At 50.2% G+C, this 25,747-nt stretch overlaps 9 protein-coding genes across 9 annotated transcripts in view; 3 read left to right on the top strand and 6 right to left on the bottom strand.

The window, feature by feature from the left end:
• F5B22DRAFT_633190 (serine/threonine-protein phosphatase pp2a catalytic subunit) overlaps positions 1-4,092 on the bottom strand; it is a gene marked incomplete at both ends in the record, with an annotated part of 5,133 nt that extends 1,041 nt beyond the window's left edge. Inside the window, 5 exons of the mRNA XM_047976804.1 lie at positions 179-284; positions 340-381; positions 527-690; positions 2,015-2,355; positions 2,414-4,092. Coding sequence (XP_047835135.1) covers positions 179-284; positions 340-381; positions 527-690; positions 2,015-2,355; positions 2,414-4,092 — 2,332 coding nt within the window. The remainder of the gene's footprint in view (positions 1-178; positions 285-339; positions 382-526; positions 691-2,014; positions 2,356-2,413) is intronic.
• A 1,720-nt stretch (positions 4,093-5,812) lies between these two features.
• On the top strand, positions 5,813-7,131 carry F5B22DRAFT_252708 (ankyrin repeat-containing domain protein). The gene is made up of 2 exons (XM_047970021.1): positions 5,813-6,464; positions 6,556-7,131. Exons 1-2 carry the CDS (start codon positions 5,962-5,964, stop codon positions 7,070-7,072), a joined length of 1,020 nt encoding a protein of 339 aa, XP_047835134.1. The 5' UTR covers positions 5,813-5,961; the 3' UTR covers positions 7,073-7,131.
• Positions 7,132-7,686: 555 nt separating this feature from the next.
• F5B22DRAFT_587673 (mitochondrial import receptor subunit tom-20) lies at positions 7,687-9,392 on the top strand. Its single transcript, XM_047973609.1, has 4 exons — positions 7,687-8,086; positions 8,271-8,516; positions 8,656-8,756; positions 8,829-9,392. Exons 1-4 carry the CDS (start codon positions 8,026-8,028, stop codon positions 8,949-8,951), a joined length of 531 nt encoding a protein of 176 aa, XP_047835133.1. The 5' UTR covers positions 7,687-8,025; the 3' UTR covers positions 8,952-9,392.
• Positions 9,393-12,241, bottom strand: F5B22DRAFT_587667 (wyosine base formation). Its single transcript, XM_047973608.1, has 2 exons — positions 11,920-12,241; positions 9,393-11,863 (listed from the first exon to the last, which is right to left on the bottom strand). Exons 1-2 carry the CDS (start codon positions 11,966-11,968, stop codon positions 9,573-9,575), a joined length of 2,340 nt encoding a protein of 779 aa, XP_047835132.1. The 5' UTR covers positions 11,969-12,241; the 3' UTR covers positions 9,393-9,572.
• A 2-nt stretch (positions 12,242-12,243) lies between these two features.
• F5B22DRAFT_587665 (uncharacterized protein) lies at positions 12,244-14,569 on the bottom strand. The gene is made up of 2 exons (XM_047973607.1): positions 13,229-14,569; positions 12,244-13,174 (listed from the first exon to the last, which is right to left on the bottom strand). Exons 1-2 carry the CDS (start codon positions 13,977-13,979, stop codon positions 12,558-12,560), a joined length of 1,368 nt encoding a protein of 455 aa, XP_047835131.1. The 5' UTR covers positions 13,980-14,569; the 3' UTR covers positions 12,244-12,557.
• Positions 14,570-15,068: 499 nt separating this feature from the next.
• On the top strand, positions 15,069-17,505 carry F5B22DRAFT_252582 (uncharacterized protein). Its single transcript, XM_047970020.1, has one exon. The coding sequence runs from the start codon at positions 15,549-15,551 to the stop codon at positions 17,442-17,444; it is 1,896 nt and encodes a 631-aa protein (XP_047835130.1). The 5' UTR covers positions 15,069-15,548; the 3' UTR covers positions 17,445-17,505.
• Positions 17,506-18,661: 1,156 nt separating this feature from the next.
• On the bottom strand, positions 18,662-20,458 carry F5B22DRAFT_252485 (electron transfer flavoprotein, beta subunit). Its single transcript, XM_047970019.1, has 3 exons — positions 19,986-20,458; positions 19,178-19,823; positions 18,662-19,009 (listed from the first exon to the last, which is right to left on the bottom strand). Exons 1-3 carry the CDS (start codon positions 20,034-20,036, stop codon positions 18,927-18,929), a joined length of 780 nt encoding a protein of 259 aa, XP_047835129.1. The 5' UTR covers positions 20,037-20,458; the 3' UTR covers positions 18,662-18,926.
• F5B22DRAFT_587659 (ADP-ribosylation factor GTPase-activating protein GCS1) lies at positions 20,310-22,526 on the bottom strand. The gene is made up of 3 exons (XM_047973606.1): positions 22,213-22,526; positions 21,336-22,124; positions 20,310-21,212 (listed from the first exon to the last, which is right to left on the bottom strand). The coding sequence occupies exons 1-3, from the start codon at positions 22,243-22,245 to the stop codon at positions 20,886-20,888; spliced, it is 1,149 nt and encodes a 382-aa protein (XP_047835128.1). The 5' UTR covers positions 22,246-22,526; the 3' UTR covers positions 20,310-20,885.
• Positions 22,527-22,603: 77 nt separating this feature from the next.
• F5B22DRAFT_587653 (uncharacterized protein) lies at positions 22,604-25,148 on the bottom strand. The gene is made up of 4 exons (XM_047973605.1): positions 24,687-25,148; positions 24,026-24,317; positions 23,724-23,957; positions 22,604-23,663 (listed from the first exon to the last, which is right to left on the bottom strand). The coding sequence occupies exons 1-4, from the start codon at positions 24,899-24,901 to the stop codon at positions 23,346-23,348; spliced, it is 1,059 nt and encodes a 352-aa protein (XP_047835127.1). The 5' UTR covers positions 24,902-25,148; the 3' UTR covers positions 22,604-23,345.
• Positions 25,149-25,747: the final 599 nt, after the last annotated feature.

The raw sequence follows: 25,747 nt of genomic DNA, 5'->3' as shown, positions 1-25,747 counted from the left end.
ACCCCCCCCCCCCCCCCCCCCCCCCCCCCCCCCCACCCCCCCCCCCCCCCCCCCCCCGGCGCCGGCGCGCCCCCCCCCCCCCCCCCCTTCTTTGCTTGCTTCATGCGCCTGCGTTGTGATAGGAATTGGTATGATAATGACCACGAAGAGAAAAAAAAGAAGAAAAAAAGAGACGAACCCATGAAAAGGTAATTGGTATCAGGATTTGGACCACCAATTTTGAACAGTTCCATGAGGTCGTGGAACTGGCCGTGGATATCGCCGCACACAGTGACGGGACATTTCTATCGGGGGTTAGTTAGTAAAGAGCATATGCTTCTCACGCCAGGTAAAACATACCACTGGCTGAACGTTTGATTCCTCTTGTAGGACCTCTCGTGCCTGAATGGGGCGATGTTAGCACGGTGTACCGAGCCATCGAATAGGACATGGTCGGCAGTAATTAAGTAGCCAGCAATGGCAGCCAAAGTGTGGGCGTATGATTGTGTGTGCATTTGCTGTTCCACGATAAAAGGGAGTAGCGAACCTTATCGCAGAGCCTCTGGACGTCAGCCTCGGCTAGCTGTTTGCAGTTCATAAGACTCTCGATCCAGCCATCCAGCGTAGGAATGGTAGCAGGTTCTGAAGCAGGCATAGGGGCCAACTCGGTAGGGACCCGACCAACATCCTCCATGTTGGTATCCATATTGGCTGGCGGCGGGGGCTGGAGGATTACGAAATATAGATGGTGACGGCGCTAGGGCAATGGTGCTAGCAGCAGGTTAGGGCCGTATGGGCGACAGCGCGGCGTAATGCGAAATCCTGATGTCTTCGGGATGGCAACAAAGGGCAATGATAATGGCTGCGTTGCGATGGTTCGTCTCGGCTGTCTAGGTGGGCAGTATGAATGATGTCGCTATCGGGCACGCGCGATGGTCGAAGCAGGTTTAGTACAGACACAGAAAGGGTGGGGTCGGACTGGCTGGTTGGATTGGATGGTTTGGGTATCGTCGTCACGCAGCGGTATTACAGTAGTGAAAAGGCAGACCTTTACGCGAGAGAGGCCCTGTGGTCGGAGAAGGAAAAACAGATACTAGATGGAGGACGTCGTTGTCATCAGCCTCTTTATGGGCTTGTTCTTTTTGTCGCTGGAAGATGGGAGAGGTGGGAGAGATGGGAGGGTGGGAGGATGAACATTGGAATTGCGATGTTGTTTTTTTGCGAGGCGCAGGAAATTCGCTCGGAGGTACCGCGCCAGTACATGCATTGTATTGAGCCTACGCCTGGGCTGTAGCCTGTAGGTATCTACCTAAGGGCTTGATAGGCAGGCTGACAGGCTGCTGGCTGGCTAGCAACAGGCTACCTAGGCAGGGAGATAGCGAAGGCAGTGAAGAAGGTAGAAGGTAGGTGTACCTATCCCATAGCGTAGCAGTACTAGTCAAGTACCGGCTGTAGGTCAAGCAGAGTGCCAACCAAAGCTTTCCATCCCTCGAGGCGTGATGAAACGAACACAGTTCGCTTAAAACGCAGCTCTTCTTCTTATCATCCCCTGGCTTGTAGCTGTAGCTGTTCTATCGATCTATCCTTCTGCACAGCTTTTGCATGGGATATCTAGCCTCGTCAGCATGCCCATAACACGTGCTCTAAAACATTACATCAGAATTGAGAAATCAATGAAAGATTAACCTCAAATCCAAATAATAATTACCTACCTCTTACCTAGTAGTCTGCCTAAATACATAATACCAATAAAGATGACATATAGTAGGTAGGAAGAGCCCATAGAATGGCTATATAATTCGACAATACTTCGATAATCCTTGAATCTCGTAGCACATGTTATATCCCTATATTGGGCCATACCACGTACACATTCAGCCCTGACAAGGAGCCTGGGTACCTAGGTAGGCAGGTATGATGTTTTGAAGAGCCTACTTTATACTTGTTTTCTTAGCTAGGATATGCATATAAACTGACAATGCCGCTGCCTGCCGCTAGATGGTACATTGTATATTTACTTCCGATTATGACAGACCAAGCCCAACAGGGGTAGCTTCATCTGTCTCGTTCTGTGGTATGTCGCTACCGACAAGGTCCCTGAAGTCAAGTTGAACTGCTTCTAGCATCTCAGCATGAGCCTTGGCCCGTTCCATGCACTGGACCCATACTTCGCCGCCTCGTTCGGTACTGCTTAGTTGCCTACCGAGGATCGTATTGAAGGCGTCAACCTCCTCCTTGGCCCATTTAACGCATGCGCTCATCATCGCTTGGGGAAAGCAACTCTGAAAACAGCTGACTGTATTCCTTATGATGCTGAAATAAACAAACGACAGCTGCCATATATAAAGGTGCAGGTCGCCCTGGAAGATACATTGCCTGCGTAACGAGTCAATACCTCAGCTCCAGACTATCTTGCTATGGTCAAGTAACGTACCTGCATCGTTTCTGTATCAAATCGCTCCGTGCCTCGAGGTATGCCTCTCTCGCTCGATCTTCGAACTCTAGCCTGTTCAACCAGCTGACATTGCGCCTCGTCTTTTGTGGCTTATCGTGTGCTTCTACCAACTCCCTTACTATAAAGCCGGCAAGTTTAGAGCTTCTTTCTTCCACCTTAAAATTGATAAAATCTTGAGCGATAGCGTTACTTTTGAGCCCTCTAGCCAAGCTTTTTAGCTTCTCTACACGCTTGACAGCTTCGTCAAAGCGTTGTAACGCAATATCAATGTCGAGCTCGTCCATTTGGCCTTCAACCCAGCGCAAGTTCTGCTGCTTCCCATCTACTTCAATCAACATGTCTTTGATATCAGATAGTGTTTCGAGTAATTCTGTCTTCTGCAATAATCCAGGATCTCGAGATGCAAAGTAGTTGATTGTTTCTTTGGCCTTATTATTTGCTTCCATCTCAGATTGTAGGCCCTTGCGCAACTCTTCAACAGCCTTGCGAATATTAAGTAGCAATGCTGACTTCTCGGGGTCTTCGGGTTTCTCCGTCCGATAAATGAAAGATTCCTGGCCAACCCCTCGAACCATGACGGCGTCCGCTAGCTTGTTCCTGCCACTATAAGCTTCGCTCGTTGCAGCCATATCCACGACTTCAACATCCAACAGAGGCCAACAACGATCCGCGACCAATTTAGTGGCCGGCCCACGCACGTCGTTAGGATTTTCTACTTTCCGTTTCTTGCGTGAGGCGACTAGAAGATGGTCGTTCAACAGAAAGATTTGCATAGATCGTCTGGATTTATAAGTTGCATTGTCCAACTCAATCCAAGGCCCAGCGTTCTGAACCACATGTCTACCCATAGAATTGGGAAGAAACTTCTGAGAACCTTCGACATTCTTGTATAGTGCCTGCATCTGAGAGTTCCATAAGGCGGTCCTGTCAGCCACTGAGCTTCTCTTGTCTCTTTTGCTTAGACCTGTGGAGAAATCTCCGGCAGTGCTATCTTTGTTAGATGCGGCTCGTAATGCGTTTGTATTTGTCTCTAGTTCTTTGAAAAGATTACGAAGTGAACGCATCTCGCTTTTCAACTTCTCGGCCTCCTTACTTATCTTGATGAATTGTGTACGGTTTTGGTAGACATTTTGCTGTAGGTCACTCGACGCTCTTGCTTTCAACTTCCGCAGGGCGTCTTCATAGTCCCGAATCTCATCCTCAGTTGCCTCACTGAGAATGGCGGCGACGTATTGGTCAGGGACTAATCTGGGATCCCGTAGAGCTTTCGGATCAACTGTTGGTGGAGCCCCACCTGGACCGCGTGATGGAGGCGGCCGCGAGTTTACTGATTGATCATATTTCGACAGGTCAAGGTTGGGCATGGAGGGGACAGGTGGTTTCTCGGCATCAAAGTCTGAGGGTAAATTGTTGAACCGCGTAGAGTAACGACGCTTGACAAGATCACCGGTCTTTCCGCCCGTTGATGGAGGCGGTCGTTGGCGTGGCGGAGGTACATTATCGGTAATGGCGGCCGGTCTACCCCCAACGCTCCTGGGAATAGGCGGGCCATCATTATTGGGGATAGGTGCCGATATCTGCCTCGGCGCACTAATCGTCGGGCGGTTCTTCCTCTTGGGACCCTTCCGAAGTGAGATTTTACTTCTCTCTTCAGACATTGCGTAATAATGCGACGAGGATAGAGGGCGTCTGGCGCCTGGCGGTAGGTAGGTAGGGGATACACTGTCGGGAGAGACGACGAGGTTCGATATGGCACCCAATTGGCGCGCGGCTTGAAGCCAACTGTACGTCAAGGGACAAAGTAGAGGAAATCAGACTGTCGTAGACAAGTCTGGAAGCTAGAAAAGTCGGAACAGGTCGCCGGCCACGTAGGTACAAGTTCAATCTGTCGAGGAGCCAACGAACAGCAACTCTACGCAGATAATGAGATGACGATACCCAGTGGTTGACACGAAACACGGAGCTGTAGGTATTAAGCGCAAGCTGGGCAGTGCCTGTAACTATGTCCGTAGAGTGAAACAGGTACGTACCTCCGTGAGGACCTGCACAAGGTACCTACATACCTAACGGCCCACCCGCTACAGGTACCCATTATGTAGCTATTATCTGTCACCCTACCTACGGGTTGCACTCTAAGGACTCTGTAAAGTATATACTTGATAGATCAAATAATATACGGATGTTAAGAGGTCTGGTCGCAAGAACTACTAATTGATATATGGTTAGTTGTCTATGATCATGAGTAGTTGAGAAAGGGCTGCCTGAGTCTCCCTTAGTCTCAGGTAGAGCGATAGCTCGATGACCCAGGTAATAGACAACAGTGAATCGCATCTATCTTGTTAAACATGAAAGTATAGATCGCAACAATGTATTCAACGAGGAGGCCGAAGATAGAAGACGGTTTCGAGCTTTATAAGAATGAGCATACTGACTTGTGCGACCTCTAGGTGTATTGTTGTTGGGATCGGGATGCTCTGAGCTTTTTTGGTAGATATGAATAGAGTGTCACAAGACATCAACAAGTTTTAATTTCCAGGATTGGAACCGCAACGCTTCAAACTACTATGATTCCATTTACCTGCACTGATCCTAAGATCAATGGTGCATTTAGTTACATGCGGAGATAACAGAGGATTATACACAATTTCGAACACGCCATATCCCTAGAGAATAGTTTATATGACTTGCTGCTTTTCTCTCAGTGAAGCTATTCAAGATAAGATCGACCTTCTACGTAATCCATGTTGCCCTACTAGACCGAGTAACATACTTACTTCTAGGAGATTTCTGATCAAGTATGGTAGCTTCATCAGCAACCGGGTCAACTCTACAAGTACTGGTGCACAACCGGCGATTCCAGATAGAAAGAAGGCTGGGCTACTGTCTTGAATACTGTTTCTTGTGGATTAGTTCATCTACTTGTTAACCTCACATTTCTAATGCACTGTCATTACACCATTGCACGGCATAGAACACAGGACACTGTTTGATACGCATATTCGATATTATTCTCAAATACCTCATAATACGCTACGCCTAGGGTCTTTGCATCAGCCACGGAAAACCTACATGCAATCATCACTTACACTTCACTTAGGCTTGGCAGCCGAGGAACTGAGGTCTTCTTTGGCTGCCTGTTTCAGCCCTATGGGTGTACCAGCGCTTAAAATAGCTTTCAATACAGGGGCGGCGCACGGGCGATCGATCAACTGCTGCTGTCGGCTTTGACTGCTTGGTCTATCGTTTACGGTACATCATTCTAACCCACCGTAGAAGGCTGTGACAGTTCGCGCTGTCAGATTACCGGTAGTCTGTTCCTTTCTTCGCTTCAATCCCTACATTACCCAACGATGGTATCTGATTATGTCATCATCCTCTTATCTCGGCTCTTAATTATAAGACACGATGTTGCGAGTCTTGAACCATAGTCTTGGCCTATTTCAAAGTATTACTGATGCCAGTCAAGTCTTCTCCCTGTCGCACAACTCCAATATTGAGAGTCTCATTTTGAAAACAGCCTAAGAATCATGGATATTTCGCAATTTGCTTCTCAGCCTTCAGATCCTACGTGGGAGGAGCCTCGGTACGAGTTTCTAAACGTTATTCACTTTCCCAGAGATGACAATGGAGATTTGGAAGATCGCCACCGCACCATAAGCGATCGAGCAAAGGCTTTGAACAATATCAGCCAGGAATTCGTGAGACTTATTGGGCTTAACGCACCTCCGAGCCAAGTTGAGTGCTTTATAAAAAAATGTGAAGTTACTTCGTTGAATAGCTCACCCGCTGTGCAACCAAACGTATTTGCATGGCTCAATGACACGGATGCCCTGCGGTGGGCGTCCGAAAACAACAACGAAGAAACAGTTCGCTTACTTCTAAAGCGAGGGTTTTCTGTACGCCCTTGGGCTGTCCTATTTGCTGCGGCAAAGCTAAAAGAAACGAAGAACACCACAATCATAGAGCTGCTGCTTAACTCTGGATGGGATATCAATAAGCCACTGGGGGAGACTAGGCCGCCCTTACTCTGGTGAGTTTCGATGTTCCTCCCACAAGCCTATTTCAATAATGACAACATGCTCGATCTTTCGTCCCGCATTTCCATAGCTAATGCTGTCTAGCATGGTATTAGAGGTTCCCGAACTTGTGCATTGGTGCCTAGAGAGAGGAGCTGATGCCAGCTTATCAAGCCCTTTAGGATTAACAATTATCGAGGTTGCAGCCAGCTGCGCCTCCCTTGACACGTTGAAGCTCTTACTCGAGAGGGTAGGCAGCTCTCGGCAAGGAGATGCAGTGGCACGGGCATCCTTAGCCCATACTAACGACAGCCAGCCCGATCGCGTGGAAGTGGTTCGGTTTCTCTTGGATCAGGGTTATCCCATTGACGAATGCTACCAAACCCGCGACCCGGATCCAGATCACAATTGTGCGGAGATGTTCTTCGGAACACAGAACGCGCTGCACTTTGCCATCTGGAGTGGAAAAGAGGACATGGTGCGGCTTCTCTTAGAAAGAGGCACTGACAAGACCAGACCCACGAGATCTGTTATGAAAACAGATTGGAAGACACTTTCACCGGTGGAACTTGCGAGGAAATTCGGACACTTGAACCTTGTCCCGCTGTTAGAAGATGAATGAATGTACTATGTATGGCCATATCTTCCCATGGCTGACGGGGACTATGTACCCCCGAGAGAACTATACGGGACAAAAGCTCATGAGGCTCACAGTACTACTGGAAGCTTCAGCGCCTGTTCATGTTGTTGCTAGTACATTGTACATTGAGATGCGGAGGTACCTAGGCAGGTACATGTAGTCGACAGAAGTGGGGAAGCCTAAATACCTAATATATGTACCGGCACCGCAAGCACACATTTTCTTCCATTGACCTTAATCTTTCTTCATGGAAAGAAGGCTAGGATGGTTCGGGTATATTTCAACTCGACGACCGGTTCATCAATTGTACAACGTAGGCATCTTGGGGATCGGATTGGCTGATGAGTAGCAGGTATATAAGGTACCTGCGGAGTACCTAAGTATCTATATGTACCTACCTAAGGTAACGTCAGGTGGGCTGTCTCGCTGGGTGGAGCCCGGCTCTAGAGAGTCGAGGAGAGTTAAAGTGCAGTGGGCCACTCGCAAACCCAGCGAGCCCAGTCCGCCCGCCCATAAGTGGTAGCAAGTCATACAGTGATAGGTAGGTAGGTACCTAGGTGGGAAGTAACTGACCTGGTCCCGACCACAGCTGGCCTACAGTAGGTTAGCTTATCACCGCGGGTACGTAGCTCTGCGAAAAAATTATGACAGTGAACGAACATCCTCAGCAACAACCTTGAACTCCAAGCTACCATCCTATTCCAGAATCTTGCATCCGTTGCATATCAACAGGCGGAGCCAACCACACACACCCAACCCTCTCTCCCGCTATCTATTTTCTATTGTGATAGACCCCCTTCCGTCATCTGTTCTACACGCTTGCGTTCTGTTTCCCAGCAATCGGGAACTGTTCGAATAACCAGTTCGCCCATTTGACCGACCAAGCAATCCACCCACCCACCCTGTCTGCCTCATCTAGCCTCCTCACCTCCAAAATGGTCCAGCCCAGCACCATCGCAACAATATCTGTCGCCACAGCAGCGACAGGCTTAATAGGTCCGTCGAGATTTCTCGTTACCCTCCTCGCCGCCCGCTCGGTTCATCCCCATTCCTCAGACCAGGGTCGTTGGCCAAGCTTCGCATCGCTTGCTTCCAAATTCTACACCCAGTCCTTCGTGGGAGACTGCATGGCTTATATTCGCTTTGGGGTGCCATCGCTGACTTTGTACCGTAAAAATAGCCTACGCTTTGTACTTTGACTATCAGCGTCGTGCAAACCCCAATTTCCGCAAGACTTTGCGACGTGAAGAACGCCGACAAGTGCGTGCCGAGAAGGAGGAAGCCGTTGCCCAGACCAAGCAGAAGCGCCGTGATATCCAGGCTGCTGTCGACGCCGCCATCGAGGAGGGCTTCCCTGTTGGTGTCAACGAGAAAGAGCAGTACTTCATGGAATACGTACAACAGGGCGAGGTCTTGGCTTCTGATCGTAAGCATAATCCGATCTATGTCCAGTTTCTGTCCATCAAAGACCCCGCGGTCAAAGTGGCAGTCCAATTTTTTCCAACGGGGCAATGGGAGGATGCAACAGAAAAAAAATGTTACTTTGGCTAACCAGGTTTTTATAGCAACACGCACGATCGATGCTGCTCTCGCTTTCTACAAGGCCCTCAAAGTGTACCCGACACCCAGGGATCTCATTTCTATTTATGACAAGACAGTGGATAAGGTACGCATATCGCTCCTACTCATATTCAAGCAAGAAACGCCCCACCACTAACTGGCGACTCCCTGAATGTAGCGAGTGCTTGACGTCCTCGCCGAGATGATAGCATATGACAAAACCCTAGATCTGAACAGCCAACCTGCGGCTGTAAACCTCGCCGACCTAATGGGCGACATCCCCACCGCCGGCCTGGACTAAAGAACTAATTATAACACATGTCCGTGTTGATCACGGAACTATCGAAACTCACAACCTCCACTCAACTAGCAGGCAGGCTTGCGTAAGAACATCTCGACCGGTGACTTCACCCTGCAGCCAGCTCTGCTACCCACTGTATCTTCATCAACGCATGATCCATATTTGATGATTTATGCATTGGAAGTATCCAGTTACCGTTTTGTGTTCATCTGTATGTGTTATGTAAGATATAATATTGGGCAAAAGACCCGGTTTCGTTCATCCACGGCGTGGGAGAGGGGCCCATTCCATCCGCAGGCCTCGGGCGAGCAAGAAAAAGACGTTAGAAAGGAAAAAGGATTGACGATTGGATGGTCAGCCTATCCTTATGTATACTTTTTCCCTTTCACGAATTGAAGTTTGGCGGCGCGATATAGAAACGTGATGAATGAAAGAATAACAACACCTATTATCATCCTTACTTAGTGTACAATTGTCCGGAACTCCGCATTCGCGAATCTACTTTACCCCTTTTGATATTCTATGCTCCCAAGAAGTCGTACATGAGACCGATAATGCTCAGTTCAGCTCATATAGATAACATACAAGAGCTAGTATTGCCGCTTATTCCTTTTTCCTTCTTCACGAAGCAGCCTCAATTTTCCTACCTTTACGATCAACCCGCTCGTCCCGGGGGTCGAATCCACCGTTGCCCCAGGTCGCCCATTCCGGCGTCTCGGGACCCATGTAATCCTCGGGCTTCCAATCGCCGTCGGGACCGTGCTCCTCGAGAAGCTCGAAGAAGCGCTGGTAGTCGATGCGCGTGTGCCACTTGCCGTCGACGCGGAAGCGGCCGCTGGCGATGAGCACGCAGCAGCTGTGGGCGTGCTCGGCGGCGATGCCGTAGTCGAGGCCACGCTCGCGCAGCTTCGCGTTAAGCGCCTCCACAAACTCGACGACCTCGGCGTAGAATGGCACATTGGCCATGCTGAGGCCGGCGCCGGCGCTCGTGGAGGTCCCACAGTACGTGACACCCTTGATCTCGACGAAGCAAGGGAGTCCGCGCTCGACGAGGTCCGCGTAGCCCTCGACCTCGTCGTCGACATTGAAGCCCTTGACGAGCGTCAGCCGGAACACGGTGCGGTGCTTGAAGCGCTTCTCGCGCAGGATGTCGAGACAGCGCTGGAACCGCTCCCAGAAGTCGCGGTGCAGCGGTCGGTCGATCTTGCGCAGGGACTCCTTGTTGCTCGCGTCGATGGAGACGTAGAGCTGCGTCACGGCCTTGAGGGCCGCGAGCTGGTCTGGATGCTGCGCGTTGCAGACAAGGAAGCTGGAGATGCGCTCCGCGTGCAACATGCCTAGAAACTCGTTAATGTGCGGGTAGAAGATGGGCTCGCCGACGAGACTGAGCGCGCAATGGCGGATACGCATGGCCTCGGCGAAGCGCTCGGCGCGCACCCCGGGGACGCCGCGCATCATCTTGATTTTCTTGTAGTGGCCCTCCTTCACGCCGTCGAAGATCATCTCGGGAGGATCGACGACCCAACGCCAACTCGTCCCGACCGGGTTTGTGCCGTGACGCCAGCAGAACACACACTTGTTCGAGCACGAGAGGGACGGCGTCGTCTCCATGCACTGGTGTGAGGCGATTCCGTAGAACGAGTACTTGTAGCAGGAGCCTCGCCCGCGCAGAGCCGATTTCGTCCACCGGCAGATCTTGACGCCCGAGTGTGAGCCCACGATGGTATAGCCTTGTTTTGTCAAGGCCGTGTGCGTGGGTGAACTCTTGGGGACCATCTCTTTGATAGGTTGTGGCGCTCTTTTCACATTTGATTTGCTATATGTGGTGAAGTCAATGGCAATAGGAGCAGAGCCTTTAGAGTCAATCGAGTTGGGTTGATTTGATTTCATGATTCGTCCTAGATCTTCGACATCTTCAATATTTTTGGGGGTTTTCTTGCTCTTTTTCTTGGGCGCAGTCAGCCCTTCGACCAGTACTTCATCGTCATCGTCCCCAGAGGCATATTCGAAATCGCTTTCATCAGCATCTCCACTCCCCGGTACCCCATTCCCTAAGCTCCCCGTGGTTGCAGCAATTTTGAGGACGTCTATTACTCCCCCAGTCCATTCTGTCAAGCGCTCAGTAAGATCCTGCCTTTTATCACCCATACCCAAGGGAAACGCCCTTTTTCGACCAGTGAGTTTAGCCATCCATCTGTCTACCTCTTTAGCTTGAAAGCAAAAGCCCTCTTCTTCGGTCGGCCATCCTTCTCGATCACCTAGCCCAAAAACCGAATAGCCTACTAGCCCTGAAAGTGGCGCCGTGTCTATTCTGAAGTCGTGGTGGGTCTCTTGGAGGTGTTCTAATAGATTATCGTTGATGGAATCGATATTGTAGCTTGGTATCAAGAATAGATAGAAATAATCAAGAGATATAGTGGGGTCCGTGGGTTTGGGGGGGCTGATAAAATATTCATCGTAATCAATTTCCGCAAGGTCCAAGGCGCTAGGCGAAACGAACATGAGTTCTTGCTCAGCATCCCCTCGTAGGGCAGCCCCGAGGCTTTGGGCGAAGTCATTGGCGATCTTTTCAGTCGTGGTCGTCAATGATGAGTAGAACACAAGGACTTGAGTGCGACGACTACTGTCGGGGCCAGATGATCTTCGCGTACCTTCAGGTTTCCGCAACTCGCCCTTGATGCGTCTCGGCCCATTTGCCGATACCTCTTGGGGCGACGCTGCGCGTGGTGCGACCGATTTCTCAGCTGCGGGAGTAACAGGTTTAGCTGAAGTAGCAGCAACGGCTCGCTTCTGCGGCTGCTTGACAGCCCTTCTTGTCGGAAGAGAAATATATAGCATGTACAGCGTGGAACAGAGACATATCCCCACGACTACAATGACCTCCCTATGAGCATGCCAAAATTCAATGAAGTCTATTGAATGGGTTAGTCGCGAGCGCCCAGTTACGCTGAGAGCTTGATAGACTCACCTCCCGGCGACCGCGGTCCGTTTGACACCGTCGTCTGGCTGTCCTCCATCTTATTCGATACTCTGAAACGAGGAAAGACACTGAATTTCAAAAGATTATATCGACACAAGCCTACCTATGGAAGTTGGGTGGAGGGGCGCTTATCAGCAATGCTGGAGGGGCAAGTCTTGATTTTCGGTGGAGTCGGTTGTGGAGACGGCCTGACACAGTCACTGGCCTCTGCTGGCCCACGGTGTTCCCCTGCCATTGGGGGGTGTGAGATTGCACTTAGTCAGCCTCATAAGTGCGATGCATGTGGCTTTTTGCTTGCACAAAGAGAGCCATCTTCAATCTTCAAAGGACGTCTGACAGTGCTAGTGCTCATATTAAAGGAGATATAAATCGCACCTTGGACAGATTGACAAGTGGGACTGGACTGTATGGCAATGTGCTTCACATCTCATTTGACAACGGCTCAGGTTATGTGTTGACATATGTAATTAAAGTACACTCCTCCTCCAAACAATAGAATACCAGTCTACAAGAGTGAGAGTCCATACCCCCCGATGTCCGCCCACAACTAGTGTTTTGAGTATCATGGCTATCGCCCGCAGCTTGAATGTTCGATCATCTCAAGCTCTCTTTCTATAACGCTATCTCTATGCATCAGGGTCACTCGACTCATCTTTCACTTCCGGCTTCAAGTCCGATCGAGCACTGATATAATCGAGGAGTACATCGCGCGCCCAGCAAATCGTAACGAGAACCGCCAAGGCGTTCCATTGATGCTGGTTTCTCTCTGCCATATGAAGCTGGCAAGGCACGTGAATTATAGCATCAGGATCTGAAGCATCCAGTGTGACAATAGTGATGATATGCTTCATAATGACGAACCCAAAGATAACGGGAGCTTCCACAAGGTCATGGGCGGTCGAAGCATGTGTCCTCCATTCTTCTGCTAAATTGCACATTTCGGTTTGAATTTTGACTTCAGAGTCCGGCTCGTCATTTTGCGTTATTCCCTTAAGCTCCATTATCTTCACATTGGGAGGTAGCTGGTCGCCATAATTATCAATTCCGCCGTCTTGCTTTGCCCAATCTACGGCCTGCTCAAGGGCACGTCTAAGTCGCCCAGCCATAGCAGCTGATAAACTCTTGATGAACTCCCGCTTTACGGCCTCGGCCTCTTCTGTATCGTTTTTAATCACGGCCTCGTCTCCCCGAATGTCCTGGATACGTGCGTGGACATCTATCAATTTGCGAAGCGCAAGAGCACCTTTTTGGGGGTGTCAGCTGAGTAGTTCGCAAGTGCGCCTTGGACTTCACTTACCTCGGTATTCCAATCTCTCGGTACGTGCGTAGATTCTAGGGCGAATACTCTTCGATTTCATCTTTATATAAAAAAGACTATCAGGTAGCGGAATACCTCGAAAGTGCATCTTCCAAGTTAACGGCATTAGTGTAAACTCATTTCGGGCGTTTAAAATCGTGTTGAGGGATATCTGCTCTGCACGCCATGCTGTGTCAGGGTCGGGCTCATTGTCTGAGCCAGGTTTCGGAAATACATCAGGTCCTGAATCGGAGTTATCTTCCTCATCTTGGTCTGATTCCATGTTGGGCTTCGCAAACGGGTCCTCTTCTGAATCTAGTTCATCTTCTGCAAATGGATCATCATCTTCTTGTAGCTTAGCCTGTTGTGCTACCATTGCCGAAGGGTCTCCGATGCTCTCCTCGTCATCCTTTTTCTCTTCAATCTCACCATCTTCCGCATCTTCCAGCTTAATTTTCAAAGCCTGCCTTCCTTCACTATTGACTCCCTTGGTAGACTCGGTAAATACGGCCAGGTCGAATGACGGCTTACATTCTACACCTGCCTCCCGCTTTTTCTCCTTATGCGGGCTGTAGTAGACAGAAGGTTTGCGCTTGGTGACATTAGGGGTAACTTCGGCACGGGCAGGCTTTGTCACACGACCACTTAGTACTCTGTTGATACTGTGACCCGAGCTTGAGGGAAGACCTGAGTCGTCTGAGGACCCGGACCCGGAAGATTTGGCGAAGAACCATCTGCTAAAAGCTGACATGATGGCAGCCAGGCTTTGGGCCGTCTTCCGATGCCCTAGCCCTAGGATTCAGGTTATAGTGATATTCGAGGAGAGCCAAGAAAGTAACCTAGCAAATAAGTGATTTGCCCCAGCTAGAGGAATTGCCTGGCGCTTGCCGCTCTTTGGCGAAACAATCGTGTGATGGAAGCTTGGGGGGTTGCAGATTCAGCGTCGACCGAACGTTTGGAATCCCTATTATGCGACCTTGTTCAGGTGAACGAAAGCGGGTGGGATAAAATGGTGCTCAGCAAGGTCATTGTGGGGTGAGTAAGACATGGCAATCCGAAGTAAGTCCTCGAACAAAGGAACGATGCAACACTTGTTAGGGAATGTCAGTGTGTACACATGCAGGGAGGTAGGTAACTTGCCCACCAGGACGCATCTGCTTACCTACCTACCTACACGGGTACTTTATGTAATTCGATAGAAGGTAAGGTAGATTCTGTGGTGAAGGGCGGGTAGGCACATGCAAATGCGCGCTGTAATCTGAACGCATAGGTAGGAATGTACAGGAATATACCCAGCGATTGTTCTTCTGCTTCATTCATCCTTGTAGCATCATGCAATTCCTACCTTACTTCGTACATGTAAGTACATTTTAGGGAGCTGCACAACACAGCCCGAGCTACATGTAGATGCACCTGTCTACCTACCTGCAGCAAGGACAGCCTCTTCATACTTTCGCAGACACCATGCCTGATCTGCTCGCTGTTTGTAGTAGGAGCATCGAATCTGTGACAAGAGATTGAACTTCATAGATGGGATTTGATAGAACTACCTAGGTACTACCCTATGATGTCACTAAGTACCGAGCTTTGGGATAGATACTACCTCAACTGGTTAATGCCCACCTGCGCACCATCGATATCCCGGATTATACAATCTCCATGGGCGGCTCTAGCAATGAGCGCGGCATACCCACTAATTAGCCTGTATCCGGGCTACTTAAGAATCTGACAGCCTGCGGCCGCCTGAGCTACCGGCACCTACTACCTACCTACTGTATGTACTGTAATCCACAGTACTGTACGGTTTATTGCGATACCCGACACCTGCAGGGCCTCCTATCGTTACAGCGCGACCAACAACCTGGAACGCGCCAGAGCCCAAAGCCGATCCGGTAACTTGGTGGTATTTTCGCCTTCACTTCTTCATCCCGTCAATCTAGTACCACTTACTTCCACACGCCTCACGCGCTGCCCTGTCTGCTACTGAAGAGGCAGTTTAAGTACCTCGCGCGCTCTGCAGACAGCGCGCCAGCCTTTACTCTTTGTTACCTACTTAGTATTATCATCGCAAAAATAAATGCCCAGTGTCTACAGTCTCGACTGAAGCTTGACCCCCCCTGCTCCTGTCTTCTTTAAGTATACAGATCTTCTCACACCACTGCGACGTCAGGCAACTGCAGATACAGTACATCTTTCTAGTCTCAGTGAACGTTGCTACCGTCGCACACGACCTTGCTCACGTTATCTCTCATTCCCTCCCTCTTTCGAGGTGCGCGCACCTCCCCGGTCCCAGTCCTGCAAAAATTGCCCTGCCGATACCATGGCGGACTACAGCAAGATGAAGGTTGTCGAGTTGAAGGCCGAGTTGAAGCGCCTAGGCTTGCCGCAGAACGGGCTCAAAGCCGAGCTTGTTTCCCGGCTAGAGGAAGCTGCAGCATCCGAGACTCCTGCTGAGCCAGCGGAAACGGCAGACATCAGTGAGACGCACCCGTCTGAAGACGTTGAGCCCGTGAACGAGACGTCGGAGATGGTTGAGGCTGCATCTCCCACACAAGAAAATCCAGCCGAATCAGTCGTGGCTCCTGCCCAAGCTGGGTCTGCAGACGATACTCCTGCGCAAGTCACGTCGACTGCCACAGTCTCCGAGGAACCATCTCTTCCAGCAACTGAAGTGGTCCAGGATGTACACAAAAGAAAGCGACGATCAATAACCCCTCCACCTTCCGAAGATGCTGCGCGCAAACGACTGCGACCAGATGATTCAGATCTAAATCACGATGCTTCTCTGAACCCTGCGTCTAGCAGTGACAAGACATCCAAGCTTGAAAATGAGGCGGCGGATCATACTTCAATGCTAGATGCTGATGCTGATGCTGATATAAGCGCTGAAAAGGCGGATGTTTCTATGGATAAGGCACCAGAGCCAACTAAAGAAAGCATTTCAAGGAACATAGATTCAACTAATGAAGTCGACGAAATTGGAGACACGCATGCTGCAAACAACGGCGGGGCAACCACTACCGTGGACAGCTTGGAAGACCCAGAAGATGGTGTTATGGTGGATGACGAGGCAACGAGAACTGGCGCTTTAGATCAAGACCAGGAAAAGCGCTCCCCTTCACCCGAGCGAGATATCGAACCTTCCATGCATCCCGCGACTTGCGCATTATACATTAAGAATTTTATGAGGCCACTGCGACCACAAGCTGTCCAAGATCACCTTTTGGAGCTTGCAACACCCGCAAACACTCCACTTGACCCCAGCATCATTGTCAACTTCTATCTAGACAACATCCGCACTCACGCCTTTGCTGTTTTCACATCTATCTCTGCAGCTTCCCGCGTACGTACCGCACTACACAAGCGTATTTGGCCTGACGAAACCAATCGCAAATCTTTGTGGATAGACTTCATTCCACCTGAATATTTTGAAGATTGGATTAGTACAGAGCAGCAAGCTAGAGACAAAGGCAACATGCCTCGTTACGAAGTTATCTATGAACGCGACAGTGACGACAGCATGACCGTTAGGCTAGAAGAGACGGACGCCAATCAACCTACTAGACGGGTGCCCGTCTCTCCTGTTGCTCATCCTGATCGCAGACCTTCAATTCCGACTGGCCCATCACGTCCTTCTGGAATTGAGAATGCACCCACCGGTCCCCGTAATCCGTATGCCCACAACGGACCTCCAGTCATGTATGCAGATCGACAGGACAGACTGGACTCAGGCTTCATTAAGACAAGATCAACCCCCCAGATTTTATATCGGCCTGTAGCCTCCGAGGTTACCAACCGACGCCTTGACTGTCTTGCACAAGCGAAGGACCCGCACTACGATGAGGAATCTGGCAAAGATTACCACAGATACTATTTCGAGCGAGAAGACGTATTAGTCAACCGTGGTCCTGAAATATTTCTAGGTATTCGGCCTCCCCACAGGGAGAAAGAGCGACGCGAGCTCGCACGCACTGGTGGCGGTGATGTTCGCGACCGCAGCTTCCGCGACCGCCGTGGTGCTTTTGGGCCTCCGGGTGGAGGAGGTGGTGGGCGACGTCGACGCAATAGGGCGCCACGTCACGGCGTCCCTAGAGGTGGCGACCGCTTTCGTCCTGGATCAAACTATGACGATCGATCTGCGCCGGACGAACGACACATGCCACGCCGTGACGGCTATGGTGGAAGCAATCGCCGCAAGGATGGCTATAGACACTAATAAGCTACATTGCCGATGTTGAGGGATACGGCATGCCTCAACAGAATTCAGTCGGCTTGGAATATTTTGGTCCCAACACCTTCCGGGCCGTACATGTACAATACAAATCATGAACATCACACTAATCTTCGACGAAAAAAAGATAAAAGACGGGGTTTGCGCGCGTGTTGATCACAAGAGCAGGGACATTGATTGATATGCTAGACTTTTCTCTATTGGCATGCAAGGGGATAGGAAATGGAGGATTGGAAGGATATCCAGACTGAGGTTTAAAGGATGAAGCTTGTTGTCGGCAGGATTTTCCATTAATTTCTCGGATCATTTCCCACCCCTCAGAGCATTAGAGAGTAGCATCAAGCTTGCATGAAAGCACCAAGTTAGGGTACTGATAAGGTACCGTTATCAAACGCCAATTGTACTTAGAGTTTAGGGCAGTCGTGGACATAAAAGTCATTTTCAACACTACCTAGTATCTCCCAGATATCCTTTCTGTAGGTAAATCTGAAATGGGAAGGAAGGCTAATCAGAGAGCGGCTATTACTGCTTACGATTGACCTTGGCTCGGTATCTTCTAGCGCTCGTGTCTGAAAGCGGTGGCGACAGGGCGAGGGGTTTTCGTCAGGGTTGGCGTTGAGGCTCACAGCTCCGAAGACAACCAGCAATCAATCTCCAACCTAGGACACATCCAGATAAGATGCAGATATCTAACCGTACATCGCCTCGCTTTTTCCATATACTAGGCAGTGGGAAATTTCGTCGAGGAGACTACCCAAGTCTCCAAGCTTCCCGTAAGCGGAGGCAATCATCCAAGTCATCTGTGTACATGAGAAATCCGATTGACAAGACCCGTTTCAAACGCGCAAGGCGCAACACGTATTCAAGGTATCCAAGATCTATAGAACTGAGTACGGTCCTACCTCGAGCACAGCGGTCCTCACAAGTCGGGTCATAAGTCGAGCGTAGGTACCAGATTTCTACAGCTTAGGGTGTTCTGATCTAATCATTACCTTCGGTCTTATATGTGAATTCAACCCATATTTCTCCCCAACGCCTAAATGTCAGCGTTACAATGTATATAGTAGGCGCTTATGTCCGCAACTGATATGTAGTTCAACTACTTTAGAAGGGAAAAAGTATTGCCCTCGATATGGCCAGGTTCAGCCCCGGACAATCAAGGTAGGCTCGGCGAGGATACATTTTGAATCTCGATTGTTAGCTATGTAGCTCGTGGCTCATAGAATGTTAACTTGCTCGCGTCATGTGAAGGGATGGCTCACGATCGCCGCGACATTTCTATATGACTTGGCATAGCTGTTACCTAGCCAAAGTAAGAGGTCTAATAGAGTGCGCCTTGCCTTAGACATGCACCACCATACCAGGAGTAGCTCTCGTAATGATATAGACCTAATGTTGAGGATGGCAATGCTTTCACAAAATACTCTTTTTCACGTACTCGGTTCCTAATTTTTTTTATAATGCCGTTTATAGCGCACCAAGCTCTTTCAATTTCGAAATCATGCCATCAACATCTTCGACCTTACCACCACCTTGTCTCGCGGGAGGTTCTATATATATGCGTTAGTAAGATATGTCTTCAGTATTAATGGTGCACGCCAAGGTTGACACTAAAAAGTATAGGGAATAGGGAGGAGCCAGTAACGAAATCTCGAGCTATGATGGAAGCAGTCCCATAAGAGGGAGCCAACCTCGGGTGTGAAATTCATATAACATACCCGTAACCTTAACAATCTTCAGTTTCCTTTCATTTGTCACACCTAAGTCGGAAAGGCTCATCTTGACTAGGGGCTTCTTCTTGGCCTTCATGATGTTCGGCAGACTGGCATACCGCGGCTCATTGAGTCGCAAATCTGTGGTGATAACCATAGGTAATTTCGCGCGCACTGTCTCCACGCCGCCATCAACCTCCTTCGTGACTTCAACGCTATCGCCGCTGAACTCGACACGGCTTGCTTGTGTAGCTTGTGGCCAGCCGAGCAAGCCAGCGAGCATCTGACCTGTCTGCGCGGCATCGTCGTCGATACTCTGCTTGCCGAGGATGACTAGATTGCTCTTCTCCTTGTCCACGACAGCACGCAGCATCTTCGCGACAGTCAGGGGCTCGAGGGCCCCCTCATCCCCGTCGGCCGTCTCTACGTGGATTGCTCTATCCGCGCCCATGGCCATGGCAGTGCGCAGGGTATCAACCGCTTTTGCAGGACCCGCGGAGATGGCGCAGATGTCCTCAACGCCGCCGGGGGCCTTCTTCTTCTCTCGAATGCGTACAGACTCCTCGATACTGAGCTCGTCAAATGGATTCATCGAGTGCTTGACACCGGCCGTTTCGACGCCCGTTTGGGCTTTGTTTACACGTGGTTTGACCTAGTAGCTCGCAATGGCAACTGTCAGCTTTTGTGTAGACATGTTATCTGCGGCTTGTGATACTCCATGCCAAGGAAATTACCGAGATCCCTCGCTCAGGTCATAGAAAGTAAATAGAACGCGCATGGTAACTAAAGCGGGATACCTGCTGGGACTGCTTACAGCATAATCAATGACCCGTTTGACGGGGACAAGGATCCGTAATGCCGACATTGTGTTTAATTCGAATGCTGCGACTCCTCTAGATATTATATCGTAGCAATTGAAGCCAACAAGCGCAGTTCACGAGAAATGTAATATGAAAGCTGCGTTTCGGCAGTCAAGCAGTGGCAGCCCACCTTCGATGACGGAGAACCCGGCGGTAGCCGGCGCCGAGGTTAACACTCACGTGACAAGTCCTCCTCATCCATTCCCAAACGCCTTCAGGACATGTTTGATTCGAAATATAACAAAATAGCGGCATTCAAGATTTAGTCGCATTCAATTTCAGGTCAAATATTAGACGTATTGATGCGTAATCGATCATCCCATTTCGAGGATATCTCCATGTGTACATGTATATCACCAAGAGCCACTACTGGTCTCCACTTGCGCCAACCCGAAAGAAATATGTATATCCGTATACCTAGGTAGGCAAGGTATGTAGGCTGCGGCGAGGTAACTCTACCTAGGTTGACCACAATCCGCTTGAAAGGCTAGAACATTGGACGACTTTTGCCGTGTGTCGTAGGCTAAGTCATCGTAAGGAATATAAACCTATGTAGAGACAATGCATCTTGTGGGAATTTACCTACCTATTCCCAGGGCTCCATGCGCTGAGGGGCGCTGACGTAAAATTGAAGTCAAAATACAACGGAGCCTCTACTTCACGGTTCGGGCCCCTTTTGATAACCTCACACCTGTCAACTGAATAGACACGCTATCCAGGCTCCATCTAACCCTATGACGAGGTAGGTACTAGCAAATATTTAGAGATGTATATAGTTAAAGGGAAATTCATCGACCCAGACGCTGCCATGACCCTTTAAACGCTTCGTTACCCTTTCCATGCCCCTACCTCAATCACCAATCATCCCACTCATCGTCATTAGTCTTTCCTGACGCAGGCCCGGAGTTCTTTCCCGGTGCCTTGCCCATGGCTGACGTGCCAATGGAACTGTACTTGGCGCCAGTACCATGCCTTTGGTCCGCAAGCGACGAGAAGTCGTCCCAAAAGTCTTTTTTGCTTTCGTCGAGCGGTGTTTGGTGTGACCTACTGCTGCCGCCTCCATCGGGCCCCTCAACGAAGCGGTTGAACCTTTCCTGGGCGCTCACAGCACCTACTTGAGCGGCCCGGCCTACATTGCCTGCTGCAAACCGTGCCTGTGCTGCGAAGTCGGAATCTGAGATCTGTAGGAATAGTTATCTTTTAGCGACCTTCCATGCAACAGCCTCCGAAGCTGAGGCGGCAAATATGGTAGACTTGTGGCAGGAAACGGTGATGGATGAGTATCAGGCAGGAGTAGAGCTCACCTGCTTAGCCGTAGGCTGAATAAAATCGTCATTGATCCCCTTGGCTGTCTTTGTTACTGTGGATGTGAACCACCCGAACCCTTTCGTAAGTGCCGCTACGGGGTCCTTCTGTAGTTCTCCAAAGTCCGGTATACTCGAGCTGCCGCCGGTCGTATTTGTCGGCATGGCCGTGTTTCCAAAGCCTGCATACTTCCCTCCTTGGCTCGGCGGTAGATCGTCGGGCCGTGACGCATTCTCCTCCCCCAAGCGCGCAAAGTACTTATCGTCGACCTTTGCCTTTGTACCACCAACCTGGTGCGGGCTCTCAGTCCTCTTCGTCCCGCTTAGCGGCGTACCGGTCCTGCTAATTTGCCGCGATCCACTGGTAGGTGGTTTTGCAGCGACACTTGCGCTGGGTTGTGGTGTGCTCCGTCGTTCGGCAGGGACATATTCTCTATCTTCAACCTTGGCACTGAGCCTCTCCTTCCACTCCTCGCCAACCTCGCCACTATACCGTTCCGCGATAGTCGCATCGTCCCAGCTCAGACCCCGCATCTTGGTATCCTCATGCTCCTCGAAGAATTTGCGCCACCTTTCGTTGCCACCTAGTCGCATACGCTCAATCTCGGCCTGCTTGAAGGCGTCCATGGTCACGGAGCGCACAAAGGAGATATGGACGCCGAGCCCGCGGTGCACGCCAGCGCATGACAAACAGATGAAGACGCCGAATTTGGGAGATGCCCATTGTGGGTTCGGGGCGTTGCAGTCGCAACAGTTGTTGTTATCGTTGGTTTTCTGTATGGCGAGGAGCTGGAGAGGTGGGCACAGGTCGCATGGTCAGCAGAACTGAACGTATTGGGAACGAAGGTGAACGATCCTGGGCGCGGAATGCACGTACCTTTGACCTCGTCTCGGGATCGACTTCCCACATTTTGTGGGGTTTTCTTGTTCCTTTTTCTTGAAGAATAAAACTGTTTGCGTCCGTTCTCCAAAAGAATTGTACGCCTCAGAGAGTTATCACAATAGCGTACTTTCCCGTATCCTGGGCGTGTGAAGAGCTTGATATGATAGGTATGGATAGTACTCTGGTAATGGCGTAATTATCCACCATGCCTAGCTTGAGTAGTATTCCTTTTGGAGATGCGTTGTTCGCTCAGGAGGTCGATTGACAGGCTCTGATTGGTCAGATGGCCCTCAGTCTAAGCTCCGAAGTTCTGCCAAAGATGTCATACCCACCTAGGCTGTGACAGACAGGCAGGTGGGCATCTCGAGTTTAACCAAACATGCTCCAATGTTCGACTGACTCCCTTGCACTTCTTTGTGTGGCAAAGGCAGGAAAGGGATTGTCAATGATTTGGTACAGCGGGGAAATTCTAATCTACGCGTAATCATTCTACTCTGGCTACGTTCCGAGTAATTCAGTGTGTAGGTAGTGAAGTATCAATCAATATCGTTCAACCCCCCAGCGAACAACATCTGGACATATGGCGTCCTTTCTGAGGGTCGTCTGCAGATTTCAAATACAACTTTCAGTCTCATTAAACGAATCAGTAAAGGCATTGTTGATTGAATTCACTAAAGACACACAATAGGCTAACTATCGTGCCCAAAATCAATCACTTGTATCTCTATTTTCGCTCGAGAACTTTTCCCAGTCCCATTTAACGCCCTTTCCGGCGACCACCTAGTGTACAATCCGAGAATAATGCGTAAGAGACTGAGAAAATAAACCCGTGAGAATGGATATCGATGTCAGAAGCATAAACATCATGGCCCGTCGTCTTATCAGAAAATGCACCGGCGTAGCTCTCACGACAGCGCCATGTCGGTAATATCAAAAGCCATATCAACTACTGGTCTCGAGTTCGTATCTATCATAAATTCGGCTGATCCTCATCCATCGCTACAAATGCTCAACACCTGCGCAGACAGCATGCTCAAATGATGTTCGCCAACGGCAGTAAGAATGATTGTCTGGCTCCACTCCTCATCATCAAAATCGGCGCATGCTAACACATAGGAGTGGTAAAATTAGGCAGTGGTGGCGGTGGGGGCCGCCGCCTCCTGACCGTTGGTCTCACTTTCGTGAGGAATGTTGGCCTCTTCGTCAGTCTTGTCGGGACTGTCGATGGCAACCTTGACAGCAATCTCGCGACCCTCGATCTCCTTGCCGTTCATCTCCGTAACGGCCTTTTGCTGCATCTCCTCGGAAGCGAGAGTAACAAAGCCGAAACCACGGCCCTTACGAGCCTCACCGCGGGCTTGAAGCTTCTTGATCATGAAACGGGGAATGGGTCGAAGTGCAATCTTTGCAGAAGAAGGCTCATAGGCCTTGAAGAGATCCTTAAGCTATTGGACGGTCAGAATCGTTTTCCGGTGGAGGTGGGACAGAACAACCCAGATACGTACAGTTTCCTCTGTGAGGTCATAAGGAAGGTTTGCCACCATGACCTTGTTCTTGGAAGGGATGCCATCAGCTGGGGGTCCACGCTCTCGGCGCTCACGAGCAGGCCCCTTCTTGGTCTTATCAGCGTCAGTATCGACCTTGTTGGTAACGTCGGTCAAAGGTAGAACCTCAGAGGTTTCTGGGAGAGCATCATCCTTCTCCGTAGTCTCCTCGCCGGCAGCATCCTTGCCGCCATCCTGGGTCAAGTATTAGCGTTTCCGCATTTCGAAATTCAGACCGGTTAGATAATCAGGATTCAACGTACAGCTCGCCCACCACGTCCGGTTCGGCCACCGCGTCCTCGACCACGGCCGCGGCCGCGACCAGAAGCCCGACGTCGAGAGCCCTCAGCACCTTCACCGCTGGAAGTACCCTCGGCCTTCTCGGCAGCAGGTTGAGGGGTGCGAGCTAGCTGGACAGAGACTTTGCGCTCAAGAATCTCTTTACCTGATAGTTCGCCGATGGCGCGTTCGGCCTCGCTAGGGGTGGACAGGTCGACGAAGGCGTACCCCACGGGACGGTCGGTACGGGGATTCTTGGGGATGGAGACAGACTCGCTGCAGGCGTGTTAGATGGCTAGCTTAAGCAGCAAAGGCAATCAAGCCGTAAACGAAAGTTCCCAAGATCGCGCTCAAAAACAGAAAAGAAATAGCAAGATGTCTTAGAGAGACAATTTAGCAGTATATAATCACTGCCTGTCGTCACACATAGCCTGCAGAGCAGCTTCTCTTCAAAGTTTGATGAATACGAAGCCCCAGATCCGTGGTGGTGTAGGGAAGGAACTAAAACAAGTCGGCGTCCCTAAACTGTCCTTGTCCTCTGATTCTTTCCAAGATAAAGATGTTGTTACAAGCAAGACAACCCAACAAGGTAGCCAATGCTCGACAATGAAGGGGGTGGACGGGGAATAGCAAGGGAAGACTTACACAAGGTAGCCCTTGAAGAAGTCCTTCAACTCCCCCTCGGAAGTCGCATAGGCGAGGTTGCCGATATATAGGCGGCGACCCTCAGCGGCACTGGCATGGACGGCGTCTTTGTTTTCGTCCTTGTTCTCAGTGAGCGACGTATTGCTCAGAGCGTTGGTAACGTCGTTGACAGCCTGTTCGGCAACCTGGGTGACCTTCTCCACAGCGCTGGCCATGATGTCTAGTGGATGTAGACGGGAGTTGGTTGGTGGTGCAGGAGGTAGAAATGCGTGACGTTTGCGGAGCGGTTCAGGATTTGAACGCGTGAACAACGTGTGATGTCGGGGGAGGAAGATAGGGTGGCTACGTGCCCTAGAGTGCTGGGAAGACTTGGGTGGTGGTCGGTTGTTGACACAAGTTGGCTTGATTGATGTGGATTGAGAGGTGTGAGGAGGAGAAAGGGAAAAGAGGGCTAAAGTACGTGCTGCGACGTGCCAGAAATTTTTGTAGGGTGTTTCTGATGCTTGTGGGCCCTTTGTCGACTGGGGCCACGGCAGGCGTGAGGCAAGAATAACGAATGGGGAAAGGGGCGGGTGGCAATCTTGGAGGCAGTGGCCAATCAAAAGGTGAAGCCGCGAAGATGGGTGCCGGCTAGGTTACCTCAGCGGATCGCCCACTTTATGGGTACGGACAGCTGCTAGATAGGTAGGTAGCAGCATTGAATTTAGCGTGCACCCGTCAGGAGGGAGGTAGGTAGGGCTGCTTACTTGCATAATCAACTACCTACCTAAGGTAAGTAAATAGGTAGGTAGGTACCTGAGGGATGCAGAGGTAGAAGAAGGCTGAGATGAGTATCTGTAGGTGGTGCGAGGTGGTGGTATATTCTAAGTATTCACACACAACGTTTCCGGAAGGAAGGTGTACGCAGCCTACTTGGAAGTACAACTTGCTTCAGGCAAACCTGCCCTAGGTAACTCGGAAGCCTATTGTTGATCAAGCCTAGGTACCTCTCCGTAGGTAGGTACTTATGTAGAATATAGGTACTTTAGGTTACCTATCCCCTACTACACACCCCCAATATT

The sequence above is a fragment of the Xylaria bambusicola genome (assembly GCF_022495145.1).
Source record: "Xylaria bambusicola strain CBS 139988 unplaced genomic scaffold F5B22scaffold_3, whole genome shotgun sequence".
Classification (NCBI taxonomy): Eukaryota; Fungi; Ascomycota; class Sordariomycetes; order Xylariales; family Xylariaceae; genus Xylaria; species Xylaria bambusicola.
This window is presented reverse-complemented; position numbering and strand designations above follow the sequence as displayed.

Excerpts from the sequence above, each read along its gene's own strand:
- F5B22DRAFT_252708 (XM_047970021.1), top strand. The coding sequence starts at position 5,962 with ATGGATATTTCGCAATTTGCTTCTCAGCCTTCAGATCCTACGTGGGAG. Across the intron at positions 6,465-6,555 it reads ACTAGGCCGCCCTTACTCTG|CATGGTATTAGAGGTTCCCG; the intron begins GTGAGTTTCGAT and ends AATGCTGTCTAG.
- F5B22DRAFT_587673 (XM_047973609.1), top strand. The coding sequence starts at position 8,026 with ATGGTCCAGCCCAGCACCATCGCAACAATATCTGTCGCCACAGCAGCG. Across the intron at positions 8,087-8,270 it reads AGCAGCGACAGGCTTAATAG|CCTACGCTTTGTACTTTGAC; the intron begins GTCCGTCGAGAT and ends CCGTAAAAATAG. Across the intron at positions 8,757-8,828 it reads ATGACAAGACAGTGGATAAG|CGAGTGCTTGACGTCCTCGC; the intron begins GTACGCATATCG and ends CCCTGAATGTAG.
- F5B22DRAFT_587667 (XM_047973608.1), bottom strand. The coding sequence starts at position 11,968 with ATGGAGGACAGCCAGACGACGGTGTCAAACGGACCGCGGTCGCCGGGA. Across the intron at positions 11,864-11,919 it reads CGGACCGCGGTCGCCGGGAG|ACTTCATTGAATTTTGGCAT; the intron begins GTGAGTCTATCA and ends CCCATTCAATAG.
- F5B22DRAFT_587665 (XM_047973607.1), bottom strand. The coding sequence starts at position 13,979 with ATGTCAGCTTTTAGCAGATGGTTCTTCGCCAAATCTTCCGGGTCCGGG. Across the intron at positions 13,175-13,228 it reads CGAGAGATTGGAATACCGAG|GTGCTCTTGCGCTTCGCAAA; the intron begins GTAAGTGAAGTC and ends ACCCCCAAAAAG.
- F5B22DRAFT_252582 (XM_047970020.1), top strand. The coding sequence starts at position 15,549 with ATGGCGGACTACAGCAAGATGAAGGTTGTCGAGTTGAAGGCCGAGTTG.
- F5B22DRAFT_252485 (XM_047970019.1), bottom strand. The coding sequence starts at position 20,036 with ATGTCGGCATTACGGATCCTTGTCCCCGTCAAACGGGTCATTGATTAT. Across the intron at positions 19,824-19,985 it reads AACGGGTCATTGATTATGCT|GTCAAACCACGTGTAAACAA; the intron begins GTAAGCAGTCCC and ends GCGAGCTACTAG. Across the intron at positions 19,010-19,177 it reads GAAGATTGTTAAGGTTACGG|AACCTCCCGCGAGACAAGGT; the intron begins GTATGTTATATG and ends GCATATATATAG.
- F5B22DRAFT_587659 (XM_047973606.1), bottom strand. The coding sequence starts at position 22,245 with ATGTGGGAAGTCGATCCCGAGACGAGGTCAAAG. Across the intron at positions 22,125-22,212 it reads ATCCCGAGACGAGGTCAAAG|CTCCTCGCCATACAGAAAAC; the intron begins GTACGTGCATTC and ends CCACCTCTCCAG. Across the intron at positions 21,213-21,335 it reads TTCAGCCTACGGCTAAGCAG|ATCTCAGATTCCGACTTCGC; the intron begins GTGAGCTCTACT and ends CTATTCCTACAG.
- F5B22DRAFT_587653 (XM_047973605.1), bottom strand. The coding sequence starts at position 24,901 with ATGGCCAGCGCTGTGGAGAAGGTCACCCAGGTTGCCGAACAGGCTGTC. Across the intron at positions 23,958-24,025 it reads CCGGACGTGGTGGGCGAGCT|GATGGCGGCAAGGATGCTGC; the intron begins GTACGTTGAATC and ends TACTTGACCCAG. Across the intron at positions 23,664-23,723 it reads ATGACCTCACAGAGGAAACT|CTTAAGGATCTCTTCAAGGC; the intron begins GTACGTATCTGG and ends ACCGTCCAATAG.